The sequence below is a fragment of the Ambystoma mexicanum genome, chromosome 5q (genome assembly GCF_040938575.1).
Source record: "Ambystoma mexicanum isolate Mex_15411 chromosome 5q, UKY_AmexF1_1, whole genome shotgun sequence".
NCBI lineage: Eukaryota > Metazoa > Chordata > Amphibia > Caudata > Ambystomatidae > Ambystoma > Ambystoma mexicanum.
This window is the reverse complement of record NC_090933.1, coordinates 592258953-592284785: the sequence shown is the minus strand read 5'-3', so window position 1 is coordinate 592284785 and position 25833 is coordinate 592258953. Positions and strand designations below refer to the sequence as shown.

Below are 25833 nucleotides of genomic sequence, written 5' to 3'. Positions count from 1 at the left end.
GCAACTCCTACTCGGCCCTAGCCGCGGTCTCTCGGCCCTAGCCGCAGTCTCCTCTGCCTGTGCGATTTCACAGGTTTGCCACCGGCGATGGGCCGACAACAGAGAAAGAGCCTCCCCCGGAGCACTGTCTTGTAGGAGCACTCCCAAAGCATTATCGGGCCGTCAACTGAGCCTTCATTTAGGGAGAAGTGTTCCGCCGTTTTTTGGGAGAGTCCATCTAGCACCCCAGGGACACCAAGATAGTATGCGTTGAGACACCTGGAGGGTCTGGATTTGATATGGCCATGTTTTAATCGCCAAGATCAGAGGGGAGTGATCCGAAATGCCCCAAGCCAGATAAGTAACTGTCAGCAGCCTGTGTACCATGTCTTGGGGGACAAAGAAGGAATCTATGCGAGACAGAGATTAGTGTGCATTCAAAGCAAAGGAGAACCCTCGGTCTGTACGGTGCAATCTTCGCCATAAGTCCACCCACCCAAGTGCCGCCGTAGATGAATTTTGGATGGTCGGGTGATCAGTCTTTCTAGTGCCCATGTGTGTTCGTTCCCGGGTCACTTACATCACCTCATTGAAATCACCGCCCAGTACCCTGTTATCCGCTTGCTTGTCCAGCATTATTGCTTGGCGTTCATTCAGGAGTTCAAGTGTGAGTGCGCGCGGAGTGCGTACACAGCTATTATCCCCCCCCAAGTGTTTTCCCCCCCCAATGTCCCCAGTTATCACTACAAAGCTGGACCCCTACCAGTTGGATTGGAACCCTTTTGTGTATGAGGATCATCATCCCCCATGCCCCGCTAGAAAAGCCTGCATGAAAATCCATAGTGTAATTGGATTGCATTCCGTGCCCATAAAATGTGTCTTGGTAAGCAAGCGAGTCCCTGTTCAGGAACTGAAGCACCAACCTGCGTTTCTTGCTAGAGCCCAGCTCATTCAAATTCCATGTGAGCAGGGTAAGTTGATCTTCATGTGACATTGGTGTCAAGGGAGATGTTATCCGGGTGCGTGCGGGGTTCCTTCCTGCTCAGTTGTTTCCACCCTGGAGATCCCCCAGTGGCATCTAGCATAGTGCCCGACTCCAGACTTCCCATCTTACCAAGTCGGGACATACATATGCCCAGGGCCCAAATGACCATCATCCACCCCCTGCAACCACCCCCCTCTTTGAGCATTGTGACCGACCAAAACAACCTTAATAAAACAAACACCCGTGAGCTCCTACCTTGCAGCTTCAAACCAGGCGAAAACCATTGTGTAGAGCAACACTTACCCCATCCCACCCTGTACTTCCACCCCCCCCCCTAACCTGAAGCACCTGCAGCCTGAACTGTGTGCCAACCGGGCGCAAAACCACATTATAAAACATTATGGGGTATTTACCCCACCTGCGAATACCAGTCCCACACCTTTAGGCAGTGGCCGCCTTAGTGGGGTCCCCTTGCAGTTCTAGTCCACTATAGAAACATGAGAGGTGGCAGAAGTTGTCATCCATTCCCATCTCTGTCCTCTCCATTTCGCATAGATGCAGGTGACTCGGTGACCCGAGAGTCTAGCTGTGGCAGGGAACAGTCAGTCCTTGGTCTCTGCCCGGGTGGTCCTTTTGGTGACCCCGGCGGTGCAGATACGTTCAGGATTTGGGTTTCCAGCCATTCCCATGCCTCTTGCTGCAAACAGAACAGGTGGGTGACACCCTCATGGTGCACTTTAAGCTGTGCTGGGAAGAACAGAGCATATTTTATAGCGAGGGATTGGAGTTTCTTTTTAACTGAATCAAAAGATTGCCGGGCCCTTCGAACCTCTCTGGTATAGTCAGGGTCGAACCCAACGCGGTAACCATTGTAACTAATGTGGCCGGTGACTCAGGCCATCTCGAGAATGGCGTCCCCATCCCGGAAATTCATGAGTCTAGCAATGATTGTGCGTGGCGGCGCACCAGGGACTGGGAGCACAGTTGGGATTCTGTGTGCTCGCTTTATTGAGAAAATCATGGAGAATTGCGAGCAAATAACTTGTTGAGCCATTGCTTCATAAAGAGCTCGACACTGTGCCCCTCCTCCTTCTCCTCACGGACCTCAAGGATACGTATATTATTTTGGTGAGCTCGCCCCTCGTTATCTTCTGCTCTGCGTTCGAGTTGGGCCCCCTTCTGGGTGATTGCGGCCAGTTGTTTTTCCATCTGTTTGACTGTGTCCTTTGAATTCGAGATCCTTTGTGCCGTGTCGAGGACAATTTGCGGAGATCTTGTCAGAAAAAGGACACCTTGTGGACAGGCCCCCTATCTTGCCCTCCAATGAGGACCTCGATTCTCCAATGGCCTTCATGGCATCTGTAAGGGAAATTGAAGGATCCTGGTGCTCCTTGCTCATGTCCGCAATCTCTGAGGCATGGGTCATGACACCCACCGTGAAAAGGTCCATTTTGCTCTGAAGGGCTAATCCTTTGCTCTTGTCCTTCACCGTGTTGTGTGCCCAAGTCTGCTCCCCGGGGATTGGGGCCTCCGTTTGACAGGCAATGAGGCATGGGCCCCAAGGCGGCAGTGGCCGGGCCTCTTAGTTGTGTGTGGCACATTCTCTTCAGTGCGGTTAAGTGCAGCAGTCCCTCCCTGGGCACTAAAGCAGGTAATTCAGGTTCTCCTCAATCTGCCCTCCCAGGTGGACATCCCGGCGCCAGTGGGGCAATGACGGAAGCACAGGGGGGAATGGAGGGGGCCTGCAGCCCACTGTGCACCCTGGCCTGCAGCCCACTGTGTGCCCTGGGTGTTGTGTCCCCCACCCACCCCCCCGGGGTCCGGGGCTCTGCCAACGGGACTATTCAAGTATATGTCCCCAAGAGGAACTAAAGTCCTGACACTGGCCCCTGGGTCGAGGCCCGGTCCAGTGCCACAAGTACGACCACCTCTGGTCCCCTGGATCCCTCGGTTTTTCCGGTGGTCACACAGTATTATCCCCCACTCTCTATGTCATGTACCAAGCATGTTGTGGGCCAAATAAGGGTGGTGTGTCCCTGTGCCAACAGGGAACCCCACCATGGTCCAATCCTCTGCAGCAGCCTACTGGGGCATGTGGCTACAAAGTCAATCCCTGCACCCCTCTAGCTGGGGTACAGGCATGGATCTCCTCTACACCTCGTCACCTCACTTACGTCGTCTTTCCTAGGGCACAGATGCAGGCTGGGGCTCCTGTCCTGCCACCCAGCAGCAGCACCCCAGGCTCTCGCACCACCCAACATTGAGCACCACCTGTGGGGAAAGGGCCGCCCACAAGTCCGATGGTCTCCAAGACCCACTCTGGGAGGGACTGTATCGCAGGCAACCACAGTGTTCCAGGGGCTGTCTCAGGACCTCCGCAGCTGAAAGGAGGTGCGGGTTTCTCTGCTTCTCTCCCCAGACGCCGGCTTCACGTGCCCGTGAAGCCGGCGTCTGGGCGTCTATATACTGATGTTCATGATCACATCGCTGGCATATTGCTTTTAATATTGTTTATTGTCTTGAGTATGTGCAAACCGTCCATTGTCTTTGTTATGGATACTATTGAAGTACTAGTCCAAAAGGAATATGAACTCACACAGTTATATCATCGGTCGATATAACAGATGTAGTACTCTGCCGATATATAGGGCTGAAATAATGTAATTACGTCACTTGCAATAACAGGGACCCGTACTATGAACTGATTTACAATGAGTTTGATTGAACTATACACCGGTGGTCATATTAATTTGTTCTCAAAAACCATACTACCGATACCAACCTTTCACAATCTTCATGATGTCGATTAAGACTTTTATTGTATAGACCAAGTCAACCATTACTAACTAGTCTAAGTTATTAGTTTACTATTTCTGCCTGGACACCTTCAGTTGAATTGCTCATTCACAAAATAACAAAAAAGGTTTGCCATCTAAAAACTGCATATCTCATAAATCTGGGACGTAACCATCATGTCGTCATTACGTTCATGAGGACTCGCAAAATTGCCTAGCAACAATCGAATACAATATTCGAGCAACGAGCAATACTCGCATGAGAGTATCTGACAGTGCTGTCCTCTACACCACTGTACAAGATTCCTTAACTATGTAAGTTTTTACAGATTGCTCAATAATTAATCGCACTAATTCTAAAAATTATACTTAGCGATGTATTGATTTTTGACAGCATTGTGGACCCTGCAGGTACGCTGTCGAAGCTATCGCTTTTTACATCTATAAACGTAGCGTGCAGCGAATCTCCTGATGCTATATATGCTTGTAAGTACTAATTGACTTACTATATGCGCATACCAACTGCATACGTACTTTGAACAAGATCTATCCTTTGCTTAGGCAGACCCATGCAGAGGGAATCACGCCACTTGGAGACTTAAAAAAGACCATGCACTTTAGTGATAAGCACAGCCACGTCAATCACATTCCAAGAGGCATATAAAAGGTAAACCTACCTAACCTGTAGAATTAGTTAACCTTAAGGAAAATTAAAATGCAGATACAGATCATGTTTATAAATATGTCATTCACAGGTCACATGTCTCACTCAATACTGTATCTTTGCTGTACAGATGCATTACACATTCACAATACTATGTTCCGAGGTTACGCGATATATCAGAATGTCAGTGATATTTGGTAAAACAAACTATAATTTGTTCTGAGGCCCAAGTTTCTGCCATGTTTTCTCAAATGTGTTTATAGAATTACTTTGTAGAAAATTGAAGAAGAGTTGATCTCCAGCTCCTGAAGAAGAGATGGATATCTCAAAACGTGCAAGCTCATTTTATAATTTGTTATTTCTAATTATTTTTCAACATGATGTTTCACGAAGATTATGCACTTATAAATGAAAAACGTGATTGTTCTATCTATAGTACTAGTAAATAAAACACTGAACTAAATATATCAAGTATCATATGACCTATCATAAGTGCAATTAACATATTGACTGAAGTTTTCTTCAGTAATATAAGTGTGCATGGCACGGGAGTGTCCATACGTTTTGGACACCCATTTGTTACTTTTGAGTGTTACTTGTTATGCCAGTCACATATTTTTCCCGTGCACCCTTAATTGAGTTAACGTCCTCCCTCTTGGATATAATTGTATCTATCCTCTTAATTTAAACACTACTTGCAATTAAGCTGTGCTTGCCATATTGCAATTCAGCAGCAAACATACAGGCAGAGGACAAAAGCCTGCTTAGGGAATATCAGTAGACATCCCTATGTTGACGCTAAAGGCTTAACTGCTGGGCTCATCTTTTACATGGCCCATGCCGCCAATAATTAACATTACCTAAAAAAGGCGTTTTTGTTTGTGTGTATGCGAGGATTGTATGCATGGATGTGCGAGTGCAAGCATGTAAAGGAGTTTGCAAGTGGGTGTATGCATGCAAGCGGCTGTCTGTAAGTGCATGCCTATGAAAAAATGCAGTGTGAATGGTGTACATGGGTGGTGAAAAGAGAGAGAGAGAGAGAAACATGAGCGTTCTTATATGGGGGGGATTTGTGTAATGATATGTTATTTATGTAGGGCTTTTGGCAAAGCACTGTGCAGAGAACACATTTACATACAATGATCACCCTGCCAAGGTTGGTACTCATTTATCGACCTCAGAAGAATGAAAAGCTGAGTTGGCCTTTCCAGGATTTGAGCCTGCGAATCACTCAGATCGCAAAAGCAAGCACTCAACCTGCTGAACTATCTTGCCGGCTAGCCAGAAAGCATGTTTTCTTACTGTGGCTTTGCATTTTATTACTGGTGTTAAGGACAAAGGCAACATAAGTGTTTTTACATTGGGGTGGGGACATTTGTGCAGTCTGCAATGTAATGTTTTTTTACTGTGGCATGACATAATTTGTTATAGTATCATTACTGAAATAATAGACAAAGCAAACAGAATAATGTCTTATGTGGTAATAGTGGCATAAATAGGTGAACGAGCATGGAAATGTGTGGCCACAATCAAGTTTAGACCCTATAAGGGCACAAGCAACTTCGATCGGTTCTCGGTTAAAAGGAAGGGTTTGCTAGCGTTAATGAGCTTGGTGGCATAGCCAGATGACGAGGCGATGTGTTTGACCCGACGGGTCATGGACAGAGAGGCGTCATGGTACACGCCTAGGCAGTGCTCCAGGTAAGATTTGGAAGTGGGAGTATTTTACTCCCCATTTTTCAAAGTTGGTAGTAAACGGATTTTTAGGGAGTAAAAATGTAAATCCAATTCCCAATGACAGTATTTTATGAGCAAGTAAAAATAAGGGGGTAAGAGGAACACTGTGGGTCGTGGAAGAGCGGCCAGTGAAACGGTGCAATTGTAGGTTGCATACAAAGGTGTACAAATCTGAGCGCAAATCTTAGATGGCGCAAGAGGCATACCTGAGAAATTGGCTGGTGCGGTGAGGCAGTGCATTGTAACAAAGTGACAGAAGTGATCTGTGGTATCTTTGCATCACCACCTGAGACCAGCAAAGACTGCTTCTATAGGCCTTGACTTCAGGCCTTCGATGAGGGCTGTACTGTAAAATGTAGCATTTTAACCCCTCCTTTTTTTAATTCTCAGCGGGAGAAAACCCCAAACCTCTCCCTTGATCATGTCATCCTCTCCAGGGGGCAGAACAAGCCCCCTTGCTTCTGCAGGATGTTTTTTGTGGGGGCACTACTATGTTGACTCCACGCCCAAATTGTCACATAATCCTGGCTAGGTCTCTGATGAGTTTGGGTGAAAGATGGATCAAATGGGTAAAATGAAGGCGTAATATCTACTCAGCCTCCTGCACTTAGGGAGGGCGTGGGTCAATAGTTTTAATGTCCCATCTCACCGTTTTCAAAACTGCCATGTGAGGCTGGCTCCGCCCCGTATATGGTCCTTTGGGCATCTGTGAATAACTTCAGCTGGGTTCAGAAACGTGGACAATTGGAGTTTCCATTGTCTGTAACATGAAACGTGTAACAGCAGAGCAACATATGCGCGAGCGTGTGTCCTATGTGTGGTGTCAGAAGGATAGCTCTGCTCTTTAAATTATGCACGTAGAACATAATACCCCAGTACTACATCTTCACAAGCCGAAGCATACAATTGCCGTCAGCTTGGAATAACCACAATCCTCTCCACAAATAGTAAATCCTGGAGTTAGGCAGATACAATTAAAAGACAATGTTTTAGACTAAACCGCGTTAAAAGTATTCAAACTTACTTTGCAAATGCTCTAGAACAAAGGCAGACGATGTCATGATCCTCGTTCTCACCTACGTGCAGAACGATCTCGGCCACAATGCTCCACCTTTCACAAAGCATGCTTGGTCCTGAGGAGAAAGGCAGCACCCTTCTAAGAAGGCGGTCTTGCTGCAGAAATCCACCAGTGTCCCACGGAAATATCAAATGTTTGCAGCTATTAACAAAGATCAGTCAGCCGAAGGTGGACAGTACTTCCCAAATCCCTGATGCAAAAAGGAAAACCATTTAATTATATAGTCTCTGCATTCATCAAAAAGAGTGCCAAGCAAAGCCACTGGACCGTCTTGAAAAGTGAATTAAGAGCGAGTTCTGAGAGCGAACGCACTTTTCGATAATAGTCCCTTACAAGCCTGCGGCCTGCCTGCCTCTTTTACAGGTACCCTCAAACTGCCTCCCAGCCCTCCAAAGATGCGGAAACATCTGTGCAGCCTTCAGAAAGACAATAGCGCTTTCTGTAGCACCATGTGAGTTCAATTCGAGTCGTCGCGCTTTCCAGGTAATCCACAACTCTAGTGCACAGCAAGACACTGTTCGATGACGAAAATGCTCTTCTAGTAATGTCTAAGTTAACGCTGTCACATGGGGGCGAAAGCAGCAAGCCCCTTTGCTTTGGTCGCGCCCACATTGAAACATATCTTAACTATTTCGCATGTGTCAGTGCTTCATAAAGGACCTAGAGAGCGCCAGAATTATAATCAAGTTTATTTTTTGGGATAAAATTAAAGTATAAAAAGTTGAGAGCTACGCATTTCATATCGGTCTGCCACATATTGACCAAAAGGACTGCTGAAGGGGAAATTACTAGTTTAGTCCTACTTCTGTGTTAACTTCAAGCTTCTTCCTCACTGCCAATGGGTCTAGTGTTTAGAGCAGCCAGGGGGCGGGGCTCATCGATGACATCTTGTGTTACTGTGTGCCTCACCAAAAGAAATCCGAGTGCGCTTTGGTCCTAAATCGGAACCGTTGTTCACCGAACGGAGCACTAACTGTGAACCGTGACAGCGGTGACAGCCTCAGGCTGTTGCTGCTGACCCATCACCACCAGAACGAAAATGCTAGGTTAAATCGCTTGGTGACAGAAGGTGAGAGCAGTGCAATGTGTACCGAATTGGCTGTCTGCACCTGCGCGTGAGTAAGGTCAGGCAGGGAAGTGACCGCATCTTGTAATGTTTTGTGCCACAAACCCTCTCTTCAGCACCGCCAGTGACATCTTAGACACTGTCCTGCTGTTTGCCTATGAAAGAAACGAATTCAGTCTCTTCGTACGAAGCATGGTTGCCAAATGATTGTCACTCTTATTGTATTTTTTTTAAAAAAGCAGGCTTTTTAAGCTTTTATTGGTCGTATGAAATCTTCATACATCTAACATGTCAATGGAAAGTTCCAGTCGGAATAGCATTGCATTGTTGGAGGGCATTATAACTGGCATATTGCGGGCGAAGATTTAATGAGTGAAATGTTCATTACCTATCCATTTGTCCTCCCCTCACTACAGCGATTTACCTTGATGCTGTTAGTTCAGGAAAGAACTAAGAGCTCTACTTTGCAATGCAAACAGTTCCTCGTTCAAATGCTCTTAACCATCTATCGCAATATAGGGGCGTGACTTCTGGGGAGCAGTGTAGGGCTATCCTATCACACCCCCTCCAGTTTTGAGACCTGTCAGGTTAATGAGGCTTTTGTTGGATTTGGGTAGGCTCTGTTGCTCTGTGTGGTTGTGCTGGAGGGCTCACCTATGGAGATGACATGGCTTCGGGGGCCTCTATTTAAGTTACTGGCTGTGCTTTTTTTGTTGTTGTCGGCCAATGTATCAGCCAGGCGGCAGCAATGCATGGGAAATAACACGCAGTGCAAGTCCCCGTCTGTGACCCTTTTAATGAGTGAATCCCCAAATCTTCCTGGAAAGTGGTATTATTTACTCTGCTCTGTGATAGACCATGTACTCTGCGGTTTGTGGAGCTTCTTGTCGGGTCGGTAGGTAGGTGGGCGTTAGTCCGCTGCCTTAATGGCTGGGGAACTCCAAAGTTTCCCGCAGCTGTGCACTCGTTGACTATCTATCTGTTAGTTTATTACTGAGCTGTAACGTGTAGTCCTTGTGCCAATTACTGGCTAGTCAGCCGCCCGCAATTAATCAGGCTGAGAATTTTAATTGCCCTTTTAACTGCAACTTTTCTATCAAGTGCTAATGCTAGGTTGTTAAAACTGTGATGGTTTATATACATTTTTAAGGCAAATCCCCCACTATAGCCAAGATGAGTTGAGTTGCTATGTGGAAACAAAAGTAAACTAAATACTTTATGAAGTATACAGTTATATTATTATTGTTTGAGGAACAAAAAAATACAGTTTTTGTTAATCCAGACATTTTATTAAAATAACGCATGAGCACACGGTTTATCAAAAAAAGTCAAGTAACAATAATAAAAAAATAAATAAAAATGCAGGTGACTTTTCTTGATTATACAAACCACGGGCGAGTACTCTGATGGAGGACAGAAAATTAAGATGATGGGGAAAATAGGAAATGGATGCTACGAACAAAGGGAGAGAGCGATGCCGAAGGGGGGAAGTATGTTTTGTAATAGCATGCGTGCATGTCAGTCCTATTGGGTGGACCATAGTTTTGCAAAAGAGAGGAGGGGGATATGTACTTGATTTTCAACACATTTGTTCCAGAAAGTCATAATTGTTTTAAAGTCACTGATGCAAAGGATTATGCCTTCCCGTAACTTTTCTTTTTGAGCAGCAATGAAAACAAACAATAATACAATCAAATACCAAGAAGAAAAGTCCCACTTGTTTCCAGTCTTTGGTAGTCCGGGTATTATTGGTTCCTCATAAACAAGTGCCAAAAAATTTCCAATCCACAGTCGCGGCTCCACATAAACACAGTAAATCCCATGAACTCTTTCTTTTGTTGAACTCAACATGCGCCCCAACCGGTAGGAATGTAACTCCTAGAGGATCCTCTGCCCATCAGTTTTCTGTTGGCTTGTTCTCCACGATTATACCTAGTATGACAAAATTCACATTTCTGTGAACCAGATCAAAAGGGTGGGAATCGTGTCCTAATAGTACAACATGCCAATAACATAACAGGAAACATAATGCTTCAATTACAATATATAAATCACCACGATTTGTAAGGGTGGGATAATCCTTCGCCTCTGTTTCTTTAATAGAATCATGACTTTCTGGAACACATTTGTTGAAAATCAGAATTCTATATCAAGACTGGAGGCTCGAATTATGCTTGTTCAAAGCTTACTTCGCACCAACGTTGCCATCTTCTCAATTGCTTTGAAATTAAAAGGTCTTGAAAAGATTAATTTGCCGAATCAGCACATCTCATGATATCTTCTAATCTGGCCCCTATTGAAGGCCTTAGTGGCCATAGCTCTCCTCACTGAGTGAGCCCCCAACATCGTACACTGATACCGGCCTGGCTCATCAACCATTTTAGCCATCTGGCTAGCGTTGCCGTTTGTACTGCGCCATATGACTTACACAAGGCTTTCAGTAGTTGTGATACTTCAATAGGTCTCACATCCCGTGTGATCTTCTCATATGTTGAAAGGCATCTAACCGGGCATTTCAACAGACAAGGTATTGGTTCAACCACTGCGCATAGGCCATTGATCAACCCTCTCCTTAATATACAATGTTATCAATAAGTGTCAGTATTCTTTCCAATTTTTCACAAATGAGAATTTTGAACAAATTCTTCACGTTCAATTGGCGATTAATATGCTCCTGCCAACACGTGTTTCGACCTTACAGAAAACAGGTCTTCTTTAGCGCCAATGTAGCACCTTTCTCCTGTTTAAATATTCTACCTAACTGTTTGAACGGTGTCCAGCAGCTTACATACAACCTTGCTGGCTGGACTAAGAGATCTAATCCCCTTTGTTTATTCAGAAAAACAATGATTTCTCCTTGGATTGGAGTTGCACTTCTTAACCTTTACAATGCTTCCAATAGCGTGTTGATGCTGCCTGCAGTGGTCTGCTATCTGTTGTGATCCTGATTTCATGCATATCGTCCATAACATTAATGATGACCCTGAGAAATGGATTAGGTGTTACTTCTTTTAATGTCTCATATTAACTGCCTTACAGCTGTCCCCAGCCCTACCTTCCAGGCTCCCTTGCCTATATTCCACCTTCTATTCAGCTACAACACCCCCCCTTACTTCTCATCTGAATTCATCATACCCAACTGTTCAAGGTCTCCACAATTCAGTCTACTTCTGTTCACTAATAGACTGTTCAATAATACACAATTTGTGCTCTACAAATAAAATACTCCATCAGAGCCAGGCCTCTCACATTCCTGTGTCCTCGAATCTCCTCTGTTATTCTCTTATGAAGGTTCCTTCCTCACCAGGCAAATTGCGATGTAAAGTTAATGCTGTGACAGTCAACCAGCGTGCTTCCACTGACAATATACCCACCCTGTACACTTTACCTTGGCATCCCTTTTTACTTGGTATCATTTTATGGTACAGCATAACCAATGTGTTTCTCCTTATTTCCAGTTCTGTTTGCATTTTTTTATGCAGTCTGTTCCTGAATTTCTCCTTTTCAGTTATTCCTTAATCTGCCTCCATGTTTTCCACTCGGCTGGGTTATTGTATCTGGAATGAGCTGTGTTGTCATCGCTATTCAGTCACAGTTTATCACATCCTGCTCTCCATACAGTACTGTGAGAGCTACTGTCACTGTAAACTAATAACTGCTGAATTCAGGAGCCTCCCTGTTGCACCCGTCACACTTTCCACTGCATCCTTCACTTCATCATATCTCTCCTTTCCTTCTCTTCTTCCTTTTTTTTTTTTGTCTTTCTTCGGTGAGCTCTTGCAGGCTGTCATTATTGCTTTGCTTTATTTTGTAATCCACCACTTTCAAATTACTCTGTCATTGCTGTAACTTCGAAGCAATCTCCAAAATTCTGAACATCTATCTTGTATTACATACCAACATGCATATAGAGGCTGTCGCCCATTTGAGAAGCATATTGCCAATAGCACACATTTCATCTTCCAGAGATGAGAAAATTGAGTCATTTGGCTTTCCATCCACCAACATTTGACATTTCGGAAACTTATCATAGAAGTTCGAGAAAGAAGTTGACACAGAATGGAAGGCAGCATTCGAACTTGTCTCCTCTCCCCCAAGTGAATATTTTTTTGTGAACCGCTGGTTGTCTTTGAGTGGGGATGGGACACGCGTGAGGCACTCCAGTGTCCGTGCAGTATTTTAGCAGAGGAGTTCTTTGGCATAAATATGAGAACAGTGCTGGCACTTCTCATATTGCAGTCCTTGCACAGCCTGTGTCTATTAAAGTATTGTTTGAGATTATTAAAGTGAACTAGACTGTGGCATGCCATCTATTAAATTTCATCACTGTTTCTTCCTTCTTTTGATGTTTCTCCTCCCAACTCATCCTGGAAAATTGCAATGAAGAGCGAAACATCCCCTGTTGCTACGCCAACACCTTTTTAACATTGATCTGCGGCCCTCTTCTTTCCATGCTCCCTCCTCACCCTCCCATTTTAAAAATTCTTTGTGGTTGGACCTTCTTTCATTTGGCTTTACTGCCTTGACAGACTCTCTTTGATATAATTCTCTTCTCTTTGCACAACAGCATTTACACTTGCACCCTTTGTATTTCTTTCATTTCCCATTATTACTAATTTTAAATTGGCAGTTTTGCCCTGCGTTGAAACAGTGCTGCTATATTGACTTCTTTATTGTTCAGGAGCAAGTGCCACTCTTTTATCCTCTTTCGCACTTCGTTCCTCCCTCTTTCCTGCTCTGATGTGGTGTGTATTATTACATCCTCTATCTCACTGCATTGCTACGCCAACCTTTCATTTCCCTTGTCATTTATTTCATTCTCCACTATTGAATTCACTTTCATTTCGTTTTCATTTGTATTTTGAATCAGGTGACCTTTTGCCTTTAATTACTTTGCTATGTTTCCTTTTTAGATCACTGCATTACTAGTTTAAACACGCTAACACCAAGCACGCACAACCTTTACAGTACAGGGTCCATAATAGTGCTAACTAAGTGAATACTACACAGCGGTAAGAAGGATTTCCGGCCGTGCTCTATCTATATTGTACTCTAGACTGGTTTTGCACGCGAACCGTACCGTCCCTTTTTCCAATTTAATGTAATTTATTTTCTTTGCCACTGCGGGCTTGATTAACAAGAACGTCTCCTTCCCTCCTTGTTGTCTCACTGTAGAGACAGCCTTAATTAGACGCTGCCAACTGTTCTTTTGAAAGTTTGAGGATTTTTTTGCCCCTCGCCACAAGCAGCATGTTCAATCTCCAGGTGCTTTCGACACTATTTCGTTTTTAAGGTAGGACTTTGCTATCTTCTCACTGGGCCATTCAGCACCATGTTTTTTCAATATTCAGTTAAAAAGTTTATTTCAATATTTCACAGGCTCACCCCTTGACCTCAGGATTCATTCCCAGTTACGCGGAAAAACGCCATTTCAGCATTTAACTATTCCTACATATATGTTAAAGCAACTTTGGCTAACGGGTAGTTCTGCATTCCATTTTTACACTTATTTGGAACACCTGTTCTAGTACCATTATAATAATGAAAAAGCTTGCCTGCAATTTCATTTTCTCCAGAGAATGCCCTTTCCAATGCCATCCCTCTTTTGATGATGCTGCGCTGTTGTGGGTCCCCCCGGGCCCATTTACCCAGACGCCTCGCACCGGTTTCCGGTTGACTGCGCCTGGTCAATTTTCACTAATCCACAGCTCCTCTCACTGGTAATAATCTTTATGCCCCCTTTTTTTGGCCTAAGCAATTGCGGTAGAATCTCTAAAAGAGATTATCCTTTCCACATCATTTACTTTGTTTGTGTCTGCTTCCCAACAGGGTCCAGTTGTGGTGTGTTATTCTGCCCTGAGGAAGGCAATTCCAATTATGTCGTGGCAGACCTGTCAACAAAATAATTTAATCCTGCCAATCTTAAATAAGGTTGTGTAGTGGCTTAATATAAGCAAATCCAAGAGTGTTGGCTCAGTTCAGGTCATCACTCGGAATTGGCAGTTTCTTTGTTTATCTCAAAAACTTCTGATTACTATTTTTGTTCCTATGTTTTTGAAATAAAGTTATTGTTTTTTCAATGACCAACTGTTAAACAAATAAATACATTTGTATGTTAATCATCTCTTGCTCATATTTTATTGTGAAATAAACATGTTCACCACTTTTTTATACGAGGCTACCCTGATTGCTCTCTGAGTTTGTCTTAGCCTTAATTCATTGGCTTAGTGATACCCCTTTTGGTACACTTACTAAATATATTCATTCATTTCCTTAATTGAATTTATAGCAGTATGGACCCCATTGGTTTAGTCCATCCCTTTTTTACTAGCCTGTATATTAGAGAGTGCTCTCTTATCAGCACCCCTTCAGACTTGGGATGGCCCACCGATATATCGTTGAGCGGGCTGTATTAATAATCCTATACGCTTTGCCTTGTGCTGCTTTGTGTGTCACATAATTGACAATGTGAACTACATCTGTTCCATCGGGATGAACGTCCCTTTCCACGCACCAACTGCACCCTTTCGACTTGTAGGCTTTGTATCCCTGGTGCCCAAGATACATTGATGATGAGCTCAGCCTCGCTCGATAAACCCGGCCTAACCCAAGATCTCCTGAAATCGCCCAGGCGATCAGATTGAGCTTGCCTGCCTGCAGTAGTGGGTGGTTGCCCCCTGTAGGGTCTCGCACAATAGCAGCATGCCTGGGTAGTGCTACCGGGTTGCTGTGTGTTAGCTCCAGCACACTGGGAAACCAGGCCTGGCCTTTCCAATCCGGCTTGATCAGAATCGGAGAGGCTTTCTGCCTCCTCACGTGTTTCACCAAACTGATGAAACCTATAGTGACTTACCGGAGAGAGCAAGGTATTCGTCTTAGTGTACCTGGATGGCTTATGCCTAATGGGCCAGGACAAATAAATACTCAAAGCGCAGGTGGACATTGTGCTAGATTTAGTCTGGGGTTTCTGATCAACTGGGAGAAATCCAGTGTCAACCCAGAACAATCCATCGAATTCCTAGGATACGTGATAGATTCGACAAAGGGTTCTCTCAGTTTGCTGATGACCAGGGTAAACCACATCAAGAAACGGATCAACCAGACGCTGTCGAAGACAAAATTATTGTTACAGGAGATCGTCAGACTGGTGGGGTGGCTAGCCTCCTCAATTCAGGCTATATTTCCGAGCCCACAGAGCACTGCAGAGACTAAAGATCCAGCATCTCAGGAAGGGAGCATCATACGAACAAAAGGTCCTGGATCCCCGAGAAGTGAGAGAGGAGCTGGAATGGTGGCTCCAACACATGGATGCGTGGAACGGGAGAGCTATATTAGGCTCATGCCTGGACCAGATTATAGAACCTGACGCCAGCAGAAAGGGCTGGGAAGCCCGGTGTGGGAACCTGTCAACACGGGGCAGATGGTTGGATCAGGAAACACCCCTTCATATCAATTGCCTAGAACTAATGGCAGGGTCATTCGCTGTGCGATGCTGGACTCAAGAAAGGGCACAATGTTGCATGCAACGTAAGATGGACAATGTGCCAGCGGTCAGATATATAAACGGATTGGGTGGCACAAAGTGCAGAATGCTACCGGAAAAAGTGAGAGTTCTGGCACCTTTTGTCTCCAGAGACAAGTATCAGTGATGGCAGAAAACCTGCTGCGTGCACTTTATTTATTTATTTTTTTTGTTATTTTTTTTTTTTCAGCCCAATCTTCCAATTCATTAAAAATGATCCCTGAGAAGATCTTATTCTCAGCATCTAGGAGGGCGATAGGGCAGTTGTTTACTGGATCCGCCCTATCGCCCTTCTTATAGAACGGAATTATTAGGTTTGCCCCCAAGAGTCCGGGCATCTTCTGACCAACAGGATACCCCCAACCAACTGCAGTAGAATTTTTGTCCTTGCTGCTACGTCGTTCTTTAGAATCCTATTGGACAGACCGTTCGGCCCGATGCCCTTGAATTAGAAGAACAAACTTAGGCTTTCAATAGTTTCCCATTCTAGAGGCAATGTCCACTGGACTACCTTCAATCATTTTATGTTAAAAGGATTACATTCCTTAAACTCATTCCAACGTAATTCACCCAGTTGCTTTCCGAAACAACATTACTCTGCATGAATCTTTGCGAGGGATTATGTTGAACACCCCAAACGATTTTGGAATTTTCAGCACTCGCTGCCTACAACATCGATTGGCCATCACAAAGATTATGCCTACATCTTTGTAATCTGGACCAATTCCTATATTCATTTTTTAATTCCTTCTTTTTTTGGTTAAGTCTTGATGAGATATTTTGGTAACTTATCATTGGAAACTTGCCTTAATCATTGCTCTTTTACGATTCAAACTCTGTGCTTGTGTGTGCTGGATAGTTGCCCTTTCTTTACTATTATGTGGTTAAGGGAGGCAGTCTAGACCCCACAGAAATTGAACAACGCCTGCTGGTCTATGTAACTTTTCCAGTTCATTGTAGGCTATGGAGCTTAACATTTCCGCTAATTTTGTATTCAGATCAGCCCCTTCCCTAATCTAGATATTCTATTCTTATTGGAATTTACCACGACAGCTGTATACACTTTTCTCTGATCCTCCATTTTAGATATAAAGGAAGCTAGTAACGGACTATGGTCGCTGTTTCCTGCCTCTTATTGTCGGGGTTTTTACATCAGTTAAAAATGTCTGTAGAGAGAATCGGGTAATAGAGTACTGATCAAACTTTCTCATTCTTCCAAGTAGTCGCAGTGACCAGATCTCCGTTTACGTTCCTATTAGCAAGTCGCAAATTCCAATCGCAAAGAAACATATCTGTCACACTCGCCTGTGTCTCTGCAGGAGCGATGGACGAGCCTCCCTTGATCCCGAGTCTTCACTTCCCCTGTTTCACCCGGAAGAATACCTGTCAAATACAAGGTGTACACTCAGACCTAAATTCACCCGATTTCCCCTGGGCCCTTCCCTTCTCTTTACTGTGTGCTGTGATGTCCCCCTATGGTTTTACCTTGATCTTTAGTAGGGTGTGCACTCCTTCCTGCATTTGCAGGGCCGCGATTCACTCATGTGATTGGTGCCAATGTCTGTAGGCTGAGTTCAGATGCCAAACGCTGTTTTATGCCTTCACAACGAGGCCGAGAGTTCAAGGCACCAGTTTCTTCACTGGCTAGAAAGTCCTTCCCACAAGTTGCGCGGAGAATGTTGTGTCCAAAATTGCCCGTATTGTCTTTGCCGGTATTTTTGTGGGTGAGTAGCGCTGCGTGTAGAAGCTAGCTGCTGGTAGGTTTGCGCAGCGCCTTCAATTCGAGCGCGGCTGGTAATGTCTCTCCCTTTTCCTTGCAGGAGAAATTATGTGGTATTAGCGCCTCGAGTCTGGGTTCAGCGCTACTGGAGACTTGGTTAGATAAGTTTGCACAGAGGCTTTTGTTAAGTATGCACCGTGTAGAGCGAGAGAGAAAGCGCAGTGAAATAGGTGTCCGCGTTATTGGAGCGAACGCAATGAATAATGTCTCTTCTTTCTTACAGGGGTTTGTGCACTCGTGCAACTAACCTGGATTCCGGCGTCACGGGAAGATTCGGTGAGTGTGCGCAGCATTACTGATGTGCGCGTGTTAACGCTGTTCTTCTTTGTTCTTACAGGTGCAGATGTAGAAGTCCCCTCTTGACTGGAGATAGCTGCGGCGTGGAGTAAGAACCAGGTAAGCTGAATGATCCAGAGCGGGTAAGCAGAAGTAGGATGATCCGGAGCAGGTAAGCGGAAACATGATGATTCGAGCAGTTAAGCAGAAGGAGGATGATCCACAGCAGGTAAGCAGAAGCAGGATGATCCGGAGCAGGTAAGCAGATGCTGGCTGATCCAGAGCATGGCAAGTGTGTTGCTGATACAGCTCACAGTAAGAAACACGAAGCACCAGAAGAATCTTGGCTGTGGCTTATATAGCCAGCCACACCCAAACACTAGAGAGCTCATGCGTTATCATGCACTTCCTGTTTGGAAATAGGAAGCGGTAACCAGGAAGTGACTACAAACACTAGGAAGGAATGAAAGGAGGGATTTGTTATGGGTTCTTTGTGTGCCTATGCCAGGCCTGCCAAGCCTCCACCCAGCTTGCCCCAGCTACCTGCCTGATACCCATGACAGTATCCATCTTTCACCATCTGTTTCCCTATGGAGTTCTTTTTAGTACTGGCCGTATTCTGAAGATAGTAAGAATTTAGATCCCCTGCCATTAAGAGGCCATCATGGCCAAGTCTAGAGTTCATCTATGTGAGTAATGTGGATAGTTCCTCCAGAAACACAGACAAGTTTGAACGTGCGAGGTTCCAGTATAAATTTAAAACTACTATTGATATTATTACTTTCCCCACTTTGAATGATCCTCTTACAGCTAGAATTCCATGTAAACTAAGACTAATCATTTCAGATTTTACCATTTTTGAGTTGCGTATCCGTATCAAGAAACCTCCTGACGGTCTACCCCAATTTAAGCGTGTAGTCAATTGGGATATAATCGTGAAACCATCCAGTTTGAAATTCCCCTGCAACCAAGTCTATTGAAATAGAATCAAATCCTATTCCTGGAAAATAAACTTGCTCATCATCTGACCACCAAAAGAACTGGAACTCTATTCCAACTTGTAACATTAATTTGCTCCTTTGCTGAAGCAATTTCTAACTCGCATTCAGTTTTCAAAACACTTGGGTCAGGATGTCTGGAAGCAAGGCCCGGATTTTAGTCTTCTCCATTGCAATAGTGTTACTTTCACCCCCCCAGATTTCCCACTGCAATCACTGACCGTACTTTTACTGTCAGTCCCTTACCTCGGAGTTGGGACAGAGCTCTCTCTGCCCATCTCCACACCTTTTGTTATTTCAGAGTTCTGGGAGAGCTACAACCTCAATTCCAAACTTTAAAATTCCAAATCACAATTAAACATGGCATTTACACCCCATCCTGGTTTTCATACCTATTTCAATATGTGTAACCTCATATGGGAAACAAACATAGTCGATATCATAGGGAGAGACCAGAAATGGATCTGGAATTCCCCTCACTAGTGACAGAATAGTAACCCAATTTAATACTCTGTGGCCTTCACTTATATTCATTTTAAGTTTTGAGCAGGTCTTTTCCATTTGTGTCTAATCACGTGTTTGGGACTCACTTTTGACTTTTTTTTTTTTGTTTTGCTTTGTTTTTCTTGCCTATTTTTTTCTTCATGTTGTGAGACAAATCTGAGCGTCAGTAGCAATAGTCTTAACAGTCGTAATTAAGGAAGTCATTTCCACCTGCCCTGATATACATACTTGGACTTCTTTTGAACTGAGATCATCTGCAAATTTGGCCAACCTGATGAACTCCAATCAACATCGACAGAGAGTGGCGTATCGTCCATCATATACAATGCAGACTCTACCTCCAACTGCAATTAATTCAAATCTGCCACTGTCTCCTTTTGATCTATTAATTTCTTTTAGATCTTTTAATTCTTCCTTGATCTGGTCTATCTGACCATTACAACTGTCATTTACTTTTTTCATCCTTGCTGATTGGTCTTGCGCTGATGTATTCAGCGTCCTCAGGGCATCCAACACAGATGTATTAATTGCACCTCTTAGACCCTCCATTGATGCATCGCAACATCCCATCTCCTTCGACGTCTCTAAAAGGATACCTGAGTGCATTTGTGCTTTTTGAAAAGTGTGAAAACGTTTACCAGATAATTCAAGACGAAACGAATTGCCGCTAGAGTAGATTCAGGGGTATACTTCCTACTCATGTCGAGTGATTTACCATGTGTGTCATTACCAAGATCCTTATTACCTGAGCTCACTCTGGACTGTAAGGAACCCGTGGTGGCAACAGTAAAGACAGACACAAGTGATCACAGTTCAAGGGTGTTTATTAAACTGTATAATGGGTGGGAAAAACACCAAATCTAAACCTAAATCTAAGATGGGAGTAAGCTATGACCTTCAAATAATAATAAGGCAGTTTTAGTGGCGTCTTGTCAAATCCAAAAGGGCCTATACTAAAAAAACCTAGTGCCAATACTAAATTACAAAGTAGTGTTGGATAATGTTCACAAGAAAAGAAAGAAGTGTGCACCAAATGATAAGTCAGGATGGTAGGGCTGGGGCTCCCTTCCCCACGTTTGTAGCACGGGACAAGGCAGGACCTTTGAGCACAGCACACTCCTGGCCCTCGCCAGCACAAGGTTACAGTTCCTTTCAATGATGCCAGTTGCTTCTGGGGTAAGTCTTTTTCCTGCAAAGTCTCTTGCCTTAGAAGGCCAGCTGAATCAAAAACAATAAACAATCAAAAGTTCCTTTGGTAATCTTTCACATTGGGCGATTGGTCTCCTCCCCCGCCCCTTTGTATTGCCATCAGCCGGACTCTGATCCTTCTTCAACGTTGGCCTCCCTCAATTGGGTTTACCACGGCCTATCCCTCACACCGTGTTATTCAAAAATCTCAATTTCTTTTTAAACAACTACCCTTTGTGGACATCCCTGAGCCAGGTTCACACTTGTCCACAATGTTCACGTGTACATCACTCTTTGCCCTCAATTCACTGGCATCCCTCTGTCGGGTTCACATTTGCCATTTTCACAGTTCAGTCAATTTTTCTCCAATGTGTCAAAGATTTTCGAGTGTACGAGGGATTTTATTTGACCCACGTAGGACCACTTTGACACTTTACACAGGCATCTCTTAAGGCCGCCTTGTAATAAAAATTAAAAAAACGACCCTCAAAGGCTTCAGTCAAATGAGCACCCGTGACACCTGACCATTCTGCTTCTGAACCTTTTCTAGGGTTTCTTTGATGTTCAATCACACAAGTTCTTTGTTCAACAAGGTTGCCGCCTGCAACCTTGGGTCCAGCACAGTTCGATTTCATTATTTGTCTTGTCCGACTCACTGGCTGTGCTGAACAGTTGGAGCTTCTTGTCTCGGAGAAGAACGGCACCACGCCGGCTAGTGCTTATCCCTGCCTTGGCTATCAGTGCGGGAGGGCCTCATGTGCTGTTGACAGCTGTCGCACCACACACCAGTGGACTTCCCGGTCTTATGATTTCCCTTTCAGAGGCTTTGCAGGTTTGAGTTGAATAAGGCAAGGGCAGTTCCCCCTTCGTCGTCCCTCAAGTTCTCGCCGCCTTTCTCCTCCGTTTAAACTGCCAGTCTGGTGTAGCTATTTCCTTGTGTGTTCGACATTGCTCAAAGTTTGCTCTTGTGCTCTGCCTTTTATCCCTGTGGGGAAGGGAAAGGGCTGTCAGGTGTGCGTAGTTATTGTCAATTGCCTGACTCTTATGTTGGGACATGTCCGGTAAATGGCTCTGATGTTTGTCCGTCACGGCGTAGGAAAGTGTATGTGTCGGAAAGGGGGGTTACAGCTTCTAAGTATTCTACAGGATACGATCGGGAAAAGGGGTTGGAAGGAAGGGCGTACTGCGTTTCGCTCTTTCGGTGTTCCACGTCCGCTCCCCAAACACCCCTCAGCCCCCATCCAGGTGATCCTCCACACTGGTCCACCCCCAGGAAATGGATCCAATAGTGATGGCCGTGTCCTGGCCACCTGGATGACAAAACATCGGGGACTAGCAGGTGAGCCAACTTCAGCTGTCTCACAGTACATAAAGGGTTGATTATTCATTGATGTATAGTTCTAGTCTTTTTTTGAACAGATATGCTTCGTGAGGGGATACTTGCAATAACAAGAAAAATCACCCTCACTTTGGGCTACACCTCCATTTCGACAGGACGTCTCCTCAGAAGAAGACCATGGCTTTTGTGGAGCGGTCGATATCAATGCCTCTATTTCCCCTAGGAAAAAGTCTATTATTTTCTATTTCATTGAGGTCGTAGAAGGAGTATGTTCCAAATTATTTCTGAGTACTTCACCCAAAAGTTGAGTTGAGGGGTGGGGGGTGGACTGGGGATCTATGTAGAGCTTTGATCCTTCATAGGTGATTGGCCTTTTCTGCTTACTATGTGCTAGGACTCTTTTCCGGATGTATAGAACTCACTTTAATTCTATGCTACCTGATCATGTAATTTACACTGTATTTACTTGTATAATGTATGATGTATGAGGTCTTTTGTATATTTCTTCCCGCATTCTGTGTACCTTTTGTACCCTGTAACTAAGCTGAACATATCCTTATTCTCTACGCCCTGATGCCCCTGGGTCTGGTGCGCATTACAAATAATAAACAAACAAACAAACCTCGCCTTTGTTAGATCGAAATCGTCACTTAGTGACATGAAGATACTTTGAACTTTCGTGCTTTCGATCGTGGTGTGTCATCCATCTCTGGGGCTCTTAGGTCATCTCTTAGACTACCTCTTCTCAGATTGTATATGATGGGCATCAGCGCCTTCCCATATATTGCAGTCTTTGTCCTCAACCACCCTGAACAATTACGGCGGTTCCACTTAAGACGCAGAGGCCTTTTATTATTCTGAGATCACTTCTGACCACGCAATCTTTCACTGAGACGCGATCTGCCATTCAAAAGTCCACCTCTTTGGCTTCCTGAACATGGGACAAACGACTTGAAAACACCTATATTATGCCACTGTGGGTTTATATTACTATAGGTCTGGTCTTATGTGACAATACTCTGTTGCACAAGGCTGAGCATAGCCAACTCCCAACAGCCTACAACATATAGACTAAAGAGATGAAGACTCAGTAATGCTGCTGCAAGCCCCAAAACGTAGGTAAAATACCCCCAAAACTAACAGATTCTGTATTTAGCCATCTGAGCTGTATATGTGGTGAACTATGCAGAATTCAAAGCACAAGTCAGTCGCAAGGCAATAATTCAAACTGAATCCGCCATCTCGGCCATCTGACCAAGTAGGAAATCTGGGTTCCACTTACTGAAGTTTTCTCAAACAGTGAGATTGAAAAGCTGAGATCAGGTGGGGCAACCAACGATCTTTAAATAATAGGACCCAGAATTATGCCTCAATGTCTCCAGTGCCAGTTCAAAACTAATCTACAGCGTCGGTCTCTCCTTGTCAAACACTCACTGAGTAGAGGGTTACTTCAATCTACCTGCCTCCATACCTCAACAGGAACCCGGCAGCACACTCCACGGCACTCGGCCGCGCTGCGCTTACAAACAGGGAATTGTGTGTTTAAGTGTCTCCACTTCCAGTCTGCATTTCTGGCAGTGCAGTCGGGTTCACTAGTTTGATTTCCGGTGTGAACCATTTCTCTGTTAGCCCTTTTTCATTTTTTTTTTATTTTTTTTTTGAGGTGCTTATGTGTTTTTTGCCTTTGGGGTCAAATGTATGTTGAAAAGTTCATCATTGAGCTAAGGTCATGAGATTCAGTGATTTCTAGGTTAAGTGATGAGTTCGTCCTTTTTTCGTCTTTTTTTTTTTTTTTAAACCACTCCTTTGGCCAACCTGTCACATGACCTAAAACGCAATGGCTGTGAACTCTCAAAAGTGGGGAAAAATCACAGAACCAGTTATGATGCCATGTTCTTCCTGGTGAGGGGCACCTGCTACCTTTTTTTGAAAATGACCTAAAACCTAGGTCTGAAACAGGGGTTGTTGTCTCCTTTCATGCAGTAGGGACAGAAAGGTAAACATTGATCCCTGAATGAGGAGTCCAAAGCGGTGCAAAAGGTTCTAATACAGTTCAAATGAGAAAAGATGTGGAGATCTGATCCAGTGTATGACCAGCAGGATATCTTTTCGGTTGCTAGTTTTACATTTTTTAAGTGCAGTAAATAAAATGTTTTAGGATGAAGAATAATCTGATTGGAACTCTGCAGTGATCATTTGGCTGATGCTTTAGCTAATGCATCCACGAATGCACCTTTTGACAGGGTGTCCTCTAAAACAAGAACACTTGATAGTTTAGCGAGGAAAGGTGAGATTGAGCCGCACAAATTCTGTTTTTTGATTACCATAGGATGTAATGTTTTGGCTATATCTTTTTCATATATAGCGGCTGCCCTTTCAACCCCCATACCTACACGTTCCTATTGCTGTGACCCGTATAACGTTTTATACTCGAGAGGGAGAATATCAGTAGCATCATGATCTCGGGTAGCCAAGTTTCAGTAAGAAACGAGGCATCCAGATTGTTGTCCAGGATCAAGTTGTGTAAAAGTACAGGGTTTCTTTCGATCAACAGATGAAGCATTTAACAGTAACAGTTGAGAACCGTATATGGCAAGGTAGATGATTACTATTTGTATCCTTCACGAGTATGTTTTAAGACGGACATTCTTTTTTAGTGGAATTGAACGATAAAGGTTGTTTGCTTTTAATTTAAGGATACTTTCTTTCACTAAAGTATGCTCTGATGAGTAACACAATGGGATATCCTGAAGCCAAGTCGAGACCCAGTCCAGAACCGAACAGTTGGGTTTACATTTTGCGTACCTATTTTGTGGCTGTCATGCACGCATTAGGAATGGCTTATGGGTTGTTTCCCAGGAGTTAATGAAGATGGAGAAAGGACTCATTCACGTTGTACGTGTCCCTGTCTAGTCTTAGGTGATAGATTCAGCAGGTAGAAACTAGCCCTCGCCCACCAGTTCTAGGGCAATATGACACTAAAACCTTACTTGGAAATCAACTACCAAAAGTTAAAGTTCAATATAATTTTATAAAAAGCAATAGAAGTTAAAATAACTTGCCGCTTTTCAACATCCCATCATATAATGCAGGCATTCCGACATCAGAAAGCTTTGGCCCTCATAAGCGGCTTATTTAATTCTATTCTAGAACTAGTGTGCGCAGTGTGTTTGCTGGAACATTTGATGCGCAGGGCAAAAAACAATGTTTGTTACATTTTTGAGAAGGGGCCAGAATCCCTTGTTTATCCCCAAAATCTACACCACTGTCCCCAAAAAGTCTCAATCCCCTCTCATACAGCTAAACGCCAGTGATGAATTCCCCCTTACCCGCCACTGTCATCTGGTCTTGAGGCAGCACCAGAAATTCACTTTTGGAATGATGCTGAAACCTTCCCTGGGGGTCAGGGGTTCTTCACAGAGAGGGTGAGGAGATGAGGAACAGTAAAGATAAATCGTAATGGAGTTATACTCACTATCTGTCAAAGTATGAGACTATTTAGGTGATAGGGTGTTGCATCCCATCGTCTTGTGTTTGTAACACGCTCCTAAAACCCAATCTGATGAATCCGCACAGTTAATGGGCTTGTAACATCAGGATGCCGTAAGACGGCGGTGGTGATGAAACAGTGTTTCAATCACTATTATGCTTTGTCTGAGCCTAGTGTCTGAGTAAAAGATATGCCTTTCTGTAACACTATGGAGATTCAAGGTAACTGCTGCATAATTTGCAGTAAAAATTAAGCCGGCGGAGGAAGCGCTGGATGTCCTTTGGGTTCTTGGGTGTGGGTGTTCCACTCCACCTTTGCTTTCCTTGGATCCATACAGATTCCTTCTCTGGGAAGCATGTATCCTAAGTACGGAACTGATGAAAAACTTGTGTATAGGCACATTATAGATGCCATATCTTATCCTATCATGAA

At 44.2% G+C, this 25833-nt stretch overlaps 2 protein-coding genes across 3 annotated transcripts in view; one reads left to right on the top strand and one right to left on the bottom strand.

Annotated features, from left to right (window-relative positions):
• TGS1 (trimethylguanosine synthase 1) overlaps positions 1–7798 on the bottom strand; it is a 1067587-nt gene extending 1059789 nt beyond the window's left edge. Inside the window, exon 1 of the mRNA XM_069621061.1 lies at positions 7185–7798. Within this exon, the coding sequence (XP_069477162.1) occupies positions 7185–7285 (101 nt within the window). The 5' untranslated portion in view covers positions 7286–7798. The remainder of the gene's footprint in view (positions 1–7184) is intronic.
• Positions 7799–8103: 305 nt separating this feature from the next.
• Positions 8104–25833, top strand: part of TMEM68 (transmembrane protein 68) — a 410518-nt gene continuing 392788 nt past the window's right edge. The window contains exon 1 of one of the 2 annotated variants that reach the window (XM_069621059.1): positions 8104–8307. The gene's annotated coding sequence lies outside the window, so the exon portion shown is untranslated. The remainder of the gene's footprint in view (positions 8308–25833) is intronic. The other variant, XM_069621060.1, reaches the window with a different exon arrangement.